The sequence below is a fragment of the Benincasa hispida genome, chromosome 7, assembly GCF_009727055.1.
Source record: "Benincasa hispida cultivar B227 chromosome 7, ASM972705v1, whole genome shotgun sequence".
NCBI classification, from domain to species: domain Eukaryota; kingdom Viridiplantae; phylum Streptophyta; class Magnoliopsida; order Cucurbitales; family Cucurbitaceae; genus Benincasa; species Benincasa hispida.
This window is the reverse complement of record NC_052355.1, coordinates 21,990,494-21,998,967: the sequence shown is the minus strand read 5'-3', so window position 1 is coordinate 21,998,967 and position 8,474 is coordinate 21,990,494. Positions and strand designations below refer to the sequence as shown.

General features: G+C 32.2%; 1 protein-coding gene across 2 annotated transcripts; it reads right to left on the bottom strand.

Moving 5' to 3' along the window:
* Positions 1-1,585: 1,585 nt before the first annotated feature.
* On the bottom strand, positions 1,586-6,137 carry LOC120082067 (probable inactive receptor-like protein kinase At3g56050). Of its 2 annotated transcripts, none has more exons than XM_039037289.1 (9): positions 5,607-6,137; positions 5,329-5,467; positions 5,011-5,082; positions 4,762-4,905; positions 4,523-4,663; positions 3,588-4,198; positions 3,053-3,243; positions 2,838-2,970; positions 1,586-2,339 (listed from the first exon to the last, which is right to left on the bottom strand). In XM_039037289.1, the coding sequence occupies exons 1-9, from the start codon at positions 5,725-5,727 to the stop codon at positions 1,744-1,746; spliced, it is 2,148 nt and encodes a 715-aa protein (XP_038893217.1). In that variant the 5' UTR covers positions 5,728-6,137; the 3' UTR covers positions 1,586-1,743. The 2 variants fall into 2 exon arrangements, with proteins under 2 accessions (XP_038893217.1, XP_038893218.1); XM_039037290.1 differs by having other exon boundaries at positions 3,639-4,198; positions 5,607-6,134.
* Positions 6,138-8,474: the final 2,337 nt, after the last annotated feature.

The window sequence follows — 8,474 nt, the reverse complement described above, 5'->3', positions numbered from 1 at the left end:
TGTGTTCTTTCTTTTGAAGATGGGGCAAAGGGAAATGGGATTTATATATTTGGTGGAATTAAGGATTTTGAAGACGTGGGGGCGACTAATTTGAGGATTTTGATATGTTAATAATGAAGAAATAATGTTTTTGGTAGTACGTGACAGCCACCAATTGCTTTGTATGCGTTTTATCTAAAGAGAATTCTGGTAGGTAATATTGCTTATGTCCCATTTCATTGCAATTTAGTAGGTAATAATTTAGTCCTATCCTAAAAAATTTTATCAAAATCACATGTGGATTTTTATTCTGTAAATAATGCGTATGATAACTATTTGATTTTATTAAATTTATTTCATTCACATTTTTTCAATGATCTATATCTTTCTCAAATCAAATACAATGATTAAATTCGTAGCCAAATTCCAAAAATAAAAACGTTCTCAAAATCTGACTTATTTTTTTAAATCATTGGTTAAAAGTAGATAACAAAATAAGAAATTTGAATGTGAAAGTAATGTCCATAAACTTAATTTTCAAAAACAAAATAGTTACCAAATAGGATCTTGACCTTTGTGATTTATAAACACTTTTGAATCTTAATCAATTTATCTCATCTATCTATTATATATATATATATATATATATATATATATATATAAACCTTCATTAAATTTTAACCATGATTTTCATGATAGAGTCTTTAATTATTGGATTTTTAAAAATGAATATTATAGAATCTTCAATTGGTTTGAGAATGGTAAGTGATTGTTTGATCCAATGGACATTCACATGAGATGTATAATTTATATTATAAGCGAACATAATTTAATTGATATGAAATATGTCTTAGTAACTAAGAGATCTATTGATCGAATCTCCCACCTTACTAAAAGAATAAATAAATTAATATCATATAAAGAGGTCATCTAGTCACTATCACATCATTTGTTGTGAGAATTAAAAGTTAAAGAACGATTTGAAATATTTTTCGAATTTGAAAGTTTAAAAGTGACACTTTTGAAGTCTCATATATAAAATATAAATTAATTTTTAACTCCAAATCTAAATACTAAATTATGAGTCATTTTTAACTCAATTATTAATGAATTAAGTTATGGGCTTAAATCACTTTTTAATCAGGTCAGAAAGAATGACACAATCATTAGAGACAAATAAATAAATAAATAAATCCAAAGCCTAAATTTGAAGGAAAAATTTTGAATTCTTCACATCAATATGCCTTCTCTGGTGCACTTGTAATATTTGGTGGAAGTACTTGGGTTAAAATACCATTATAGTTTCTTACTTTAGGTATTGGTCTATCTTAATCTCTATTATTTCAATAAATCTTAAAAATTAGTTTGCAATTAGTTTGTTGTTCATTTCTAAAAAACAATTTAGTCTCTATTAACATATATTCACATAATGTATGGCATGAAAAATATTATCATTATTTAATCAATTTCAATAATAATTAATTTTAATGAACTAAATTTAAAATTTATTAAAAATATACGAACTAAAATTGGATAGTTGAAAGTATAGAGGTTAAAATAAAATGAAATCGAAATCAAGGACCAAAAGGATATTTTAACCGAGTGGTTTTTTGAAGAGACTAAACTTGTTATGCATATATATTAACCATCTCACATATATACAAGCAAAACTTTTAAAGCAATGATATCTACAGTATAATCCAGCAGAAAACTAGATACAGGATACAGAAGTTGTGCTCATACTTGCAATAATACATCCACGCCTCATCGTCCTTCTGATGCAATCTCGAGCTCGGCCCACCAAAGAGGAGAAAGCCTCGGGATCGCTTCATCCGGGGTTATCCCGGTTATTAATCTCAACCTTGAGGTAATGAGCTTCATCGTTGGTCTCTGCTCTGGATTGGAATGTAAGCAAGATCTTAGTAACTGACCGATTTGCTCCAACTGCTCCTCTTGGAACGATGTGAGAGTCGGGTCGACGAACTTCTTGAGCGGTTTGTCCAATCTTAAGTATTGTATTGCCCAGTCTTCAAGTAAACCATTTTGTGCTGAATGGGGGATTCTACCTGTCATTAGTTCTAACAACACTAACCCAAAGCTGTAGATTTGGCTTTCTGGACCTCCTGATGAAGTGTTTAAGAGGTGTCCACTGGTGCAGATCCGCTCGTCTGCAACGATTTCGTTTTGTAAACTACACTCTGAAATCTTTGCTGCATAATCCTCAGTCAGATTGATGGCCGATGAGGTAAGGTTGAGTTGGATTAGCGGTGTGTTCTGCTCGTGCAAGTATTCAAGGCAGTAAGCCATTCCCATTGCAATTCTCATTCGCATTCTCCAGTTCAAGTGTTCAAATTCTTCATCTGCAGAGATAAAGAGAAAAAAAAAACAATCAAATTTCTATGAAAAACTATGGTAGCTTCAATCGAACACGATCTCACAAATATGGCAAAAAGAACTTCTATATCATCCTCAAAAGGAAGGAATTCTAAATAAATGATGGGTATCTAGCATTCTATGATTGATGACAGTGATACTCCAGCCGGAAAACGCAGCGATAATGATAAGTAATCATTAACATTCTTGACACAAATGCAAATTTTGAAACACTTCTCAGCATAACATAGAATCCAACTTGGTTTTCCACCGTGCCCACGATCTACAATCTTCCACATATTTAAGACAGTTTTATGGCTGAAATTGACTTAATTGACATAGTATAGTCGTTTGTATATAAGCATATCAAGCAGACTGCATCTAGTAAATTGTACAATTTTTTCTCAAACCCTAACTTATCTTGATAGGAACTATCTTGTTAAATCAAAAAATGATGATAACTGAGCATATGGCTCAATACTTACCATGAAGATGTTCGAAAACCGTTCCATTGGGAGCATATTCGAAAACCATCATTCTGCTGAAGGGCTCCTCTTCTTCGCAATAACCAATAAGGTTGACAAAGTTCTTGTGGTTTATTTTCGATAGCGTATCGATCTACAACAAGATAATACAAAACATTAGAGAGATCAAACTTGACAGAGAAAATGTGGTTCAGTGAAATTTATATATCATCTACCTTTTTCCTGAACTGAGATTCCAATGCCATGGACCAATCTTTAGACGACTTCACTGAAATGATGTTTACGGCTATTTCGACCCCACTAGACAATGTCCCTTTATAGACCGGGCCGATGGGTGAATAACCAATCACATTACTGAAATCCTCACAAGATACTTCAAGCTCTGATCTTTTCAGCTTTGGCACACCTGAGAAATATATCCCCAGTTAGAAGTAGGAAGATGCTGCCATAATTGCTATTTCTAATCAGTAAACCCACAAAAGGAAGGAGGATAAATCATAAAAGCTTATTGCAATGATTCTTTCATATTCTAAATTTGCTACTAAATACATATGAAAATGTAAATAGTGTAACCATGGAATACAAGTTATAATCCATGAGATCTCTTGTATCTAGATTCCTCCTTTTTTTCTTTTTTCATCACCAACCAAACATACCCAGATACTTTCTGTTCTCAACTGACAAGTTATTTCATCTAAAGCTAGCCAATCAGTTCCAAATCCATAGATCCAATCAGAAAGCAAAACTAACCAATTAATGAAACCACTAGATTTTTTGTTCTTTTTTCAGAATGAAGAATACCAGTAACGAATGCTTTCTGAAGCTGTCCACTTAGTCCCGTCGCCCACGGTTTGACAGTAGCTTTATTGTTGGTCCAGAGGTAAATGCCAACAGCCAATGCAATAACAAATATTGCAGCCCCCACACTTGCTCCTACAACTACACCGACTGAAGACTTTTTCTTGCCTGTTTCTTGTTGGTTTGAAGCAGGCTGGGGTGGAGGTAATTCCTTGGAAGCTTCTGGTGGGGTTTTCGTTGGGGGAGGAGACCGAAATAAAGGAGGTGGAGTGGTTTCATTATTTGATATAGATATGCCAGTTGGTGGACTGGTTTCATTAGAAGATATGCCGGGATGTGGTGGTGGTGGTGTTCGAGGATCTTGAGCTGCTGGTGGTGGTGATGATGGTGGTACAGGTGGTGCTTCAGATGTTCCACCTGACAATGGTGGCGGAGATAGTGCAGAGAGTGGACTTGTAAGAATTACAATTTGTGCAACTCTACTCTGAAATGTCGACTGAGCTTGACTAGCTGACGCCCGGAGCTCTCTTCTTCCTCTACTGTCTTTTACTTGAACAACATCACTAGCAGAAATGAAACATATAATCTAATTAAGCTGTTTGTCAAACAAAAAACATAGATGGAACAAGATCAAGAATTGTAGAAAAGCCTGATTTGATTTCAAAAGGACACGTTTTTAAGGGAACTCGCCCATTTATTTTGAACAAAAAGTAGTTTTCATTTCAGTAATCCACAATGACAGCAAATAATATTCCAGTTATAGCATTTTTCTTCTAGTTTCTCATGCAGTAAATAAAGGAATCCTTCTAAACTTAACCCAATGGGCATAAGATTCATCCTATGTTCGTTAAGATCAGCTAGTAATAAGATGAAATGGGGTCAAATACCATGAAATGGATTCCTTGTTGCATAATGATCCTTCAGCTGTATTAGAAAGATGGTTCTCATCGACTTGAAACTCAGAAAGTAGTTGAAGCTGATAAATTTCAGGAGATAAGCCACCAAGATGCTTATTGTTATCCAACAGGCTGCATGGATTTACAGAAAACTAAAGTTATTAAAGAGGAGGAAGAAGAAAATTTTAAGCAAAAAAAACTAACTCTTAATTTGTTGAGGCCAAACATACAGGATTCCAAGTGAAAGATTACTTCCAAGATCAGATGGAAGTGGCCCACAAAAGTTGTTGTATCCTAAATCTAGCACCTCCAGTTCTTCAAGTCCTCCCAATCCTTGAGGGATGGTTCCAATAAAAGAATTGTTTCGCAAATTACTGCAAGACAAAACAGGAACCGAAGGTAAAACGGCATCTCACGGTTGCAGATAGAACAAAAAGCAACAAATAAAACAAACTGAGATCAAAGAACTAAGTTATTACATAGATTTTATATGGAGTAAGTTCTTGAGCTCAGGAGCAAGTGTTCCTTGAAGACAAAGATCTTTCAAATTCCTGCATATCATATAATTCCACTTCAAAATCATCTTCAGAGGGAAATTATTGGAAAATAATCTAAGTTTGACCACCTAAACAAGGCTTACAAAACAATCATCATATTATGATCAAGAATTTTATCTGCTTAAGCATAGAAGATAGAGGTTTTCCAGAATCAAATTCCAAATTCCAGAAACTTGGGGGAAGGAGAGAAGAAACAAGACCAAGAAAGATATAAAAGAAAAAGAAAAATGAAGAACATACAGAGATACAACTTTCCCATCTGAGCATTCAACTCCAAACCAAAAGCATGGATTAATATCTTCTTTGTGATCATTCCAATTTGACAAAGCACCAAATGGATCATTCACAACTCTCTCCCTGAACTTCAGAAGAGTCAAACCTGACCAAATGAAAACACACAAATCAAATTCAGAAAAACCTTTAGACATAACCTCTGAATTTTCATCAGAAACAGAAGATTAAAAAGAGCTTAAAAGCTAAAGCCATCAAACTAGTACATGAAGATCCATCCCATTTACCTTCTTCATTCAGCGACCAACACAAATGAAAACTCTGAAACAGAAAACTCATTACAACAAACCCATAAACCCCAAATCGAAGCCTGAATCGATGAAAACTCCGATTCTCAACTTTACCCATTTCAAAGAAAGCAACCAAAACCCAAACCAACACAAACCCAATTGAGTTTTAGCCAAATACAAACACCAACTGAGTCGAAACTTCAAATCGAGCTGAAGAACATGGGCAGAGATCAAAAAACAAGTGGAAAAAACAGCGTTCTGATCACAGAAAGCTAAGGCAAACCAACCATTAAAGGGAAACTTTGAATTAAAACGCGTAGTCTAACTTTATTTCATGTTTGCAGTCTCTATCAACTGAGTTATTTTGAATTTTTGGAGGCGAAAAGGAGAAAAGATCAGAATGATGCCGCAAGAAGACAAGTGGGTGTTGATAAAACGATTGGATTATAAGAAAGAGTGGGAGGACTGAGTCTAAATTTCACGAACAGGGCCTGCCTTAGGTGAAATTTGTGAAGAAGGGAAGGTGAATACGTCTATGGCACCTTTGAATGATTAAATTTATACGTAACAAAGATTAAATCATTCTTTCGGGTGGGGAAGCCTTTGCTTTAGAACTGAACCCACAAACAAATGCTGCCTTTTGAAAAGGTTCGTAATGATGATGAGATAATATTTTTAAAATGATTTTATACCATTAAAATTAATTTTAAATTATTAAAATACATGCTTTGAACAAATAAATACGTGAAATAACATTTTATTTTTTATATTTATGCAATTTTTAGTTTGGGTACTTTTGATAAATTTTAAATTTTAGTCCTTTAGAGTTAATTTTTATCGGAATTGGTTAAATAATAATAATAATTTTCATGTATTAAGATACAATATATGAATATATTTTTTAAATTTAAAATGCAAAATAGATAATAAATTATTTTTTTCAAATTTCAGTAAACTATCGATAGGGATTAAATGTTTCATTTATTGAAAGTATATGGACGAAATTTGAAGAACTAAAAGTACAATAATTAAAATTGAATAAACTTCAAAGTATATAAATCAAAAAGTTATCTTAACCTTTAAACTACGACAAGTTTAAACCACTTTCTAACGTGTCTTAACATTTTTCTAAGTTAAAAATAAAATTTCACAAAAGTCATGAGTTAGTTCTTGAACTTTAGTATATAACAATTTAGTTCATATACTTTTAAAATTGTAACAATTTAGTTTTTTTGGTGAAAAATCTCATCAAACTTAATTGTCAAGTTTGATTATGTAACGACTTATTCTCTGAAAGAAGGGCTATCAATATCCAGTACACAATGTAACAAGTTACACACAATGTTATAGCAATCCCAATCACATAATGCAAAATGCTGAAAACAAAATGATAAAACAAAACATAGGGTTTGGTAACTTAATTCGGTGTAATACCACCTACGTTTGGGAGGCTTTTTTCTTGAAGAAAGGTATTCTCACTAATGTATAGTTAAACATTTACAACAATGTACTTATTTGTAAATATAAAACTTCTACAGTGACACACACAGTCTAACTTAATGAAATGATACTTATGCTTCCCCTAAGTGTGAGATTTCTTCTCAATGATAGCTTCAATCTTTCCAGTGTCAAATGAAGACCACTTCACTTGATATAGTTAAGCTTCCACCTAATTCTCAAGTAAGAAACAATGTTTCAAGATGATCAAGAGAAACAAACCAAGATCTACAAACATTCTTGCTTCACAACCGTACTGATTGACACATTTATTGTTTTCAAAGTGATAACCCCGAAAAAGGGAAAGAATCAAACTATTACCATAACTAGTTGAGCCTAGAGAAGGGAAAAAAAAACCTTAAGAATAACCCACAAAAAAATTCCAGATAAGAAAAGAATTTCAAGCCAGAATTGCATTATGTAGGACATCATAGAGAACCTCTAGTGGAACAACAGGAACAAGATTACAAACAACCACCGAATCACATCTAAAAATTATAATCAACATAAAAGTACTAACAATCTTTATAATTTACAAACAAACTTGACCTTTAATCAGTTTAGCAATCTACCTACGTAATTTTCATTAAAGATTAATAGTATTTTTCACGATAAGAACAAAATCGTTACAAAATATAAAGTAGAAAGACTAAATTGATACCTATTAAAATTCATTGACTAAATTGTTACAACTCTGGAAGTATAAGAATTAATTTTTTTTAAATTTGAAAGTTTTTTTTTTTTGAAATTGAAATTGAAATTATAAGAACCAAATTTGGAAGTTTAAGAATTAAATCTTTACAAATTAAACTAAATTATTGTTTCCATAAATGTTCAGGAACCAAAAGTAATTGTTAACGTATTTTTAGTACAACAAGTAGAGATATTGATATTTGAGCTTCCGACCTCAACACAAAATTTATGTTAACTAGCATTAATTTATGTTTATTTTTACAAACATGCAATTAACTTTAGTCATATTTTGTTTCATTTTTCTTAATATATCGTTTTTTTCAACCGTATATTTTTTTTGTAACCATTAATAAAAATATCGGTTCATCTCTTATGTCGAGAAATCAATACAAATATGTGATAAAATCATCTTCCAATAAGAAATTTAAAACCTTGCAGTCTAGATGGCGACGGCCTTGTGGCTGTTATCCTTTTTTGGACTTGGTCAAATCCATTCTTCTTCATTAGTTGACTTTACTTGGGATTTACGTTTTTCTTTTCTTTTCATTTTTTCCCCTTTTTTTGGTATATTAACCAGAAATTTCTTCTTTAGAATTAGCAATTTTCCGTTCCTTTTTTCTCAATCTATAATTTTAAGATAATTATTTTAGATGATAAAACTGTTGAAAATATTTT

What these genes read in the sequence shown, in the direction of transcription:
- LOC120082067 (XM_039037289.1), bottom strand. Translation starts at nt 5,727, where the DNA reads ATGGGTAAAGTTGAGAATCGGAGTTTTCATCGATTCAGGCTTCGATTT. An exon ending in AACAAGGAATCCATTTCATG is followed by an intron (nt 4,199 to 4,522) that starts GTATTTGACCCC and finishes CATTTCTGCTAG; the next exon opens with TGATGTTGTTCAAGTAAAAG. An exon ending in TCTAGTGGTTTCATTAATTG is followed by an intron (nt 3,244 to 3,587) that starts GTTAGTTTTGCT and finishes TATATTTCTCAG; the next exon opens with GTGTGCCAAAGCTGAAAAGA.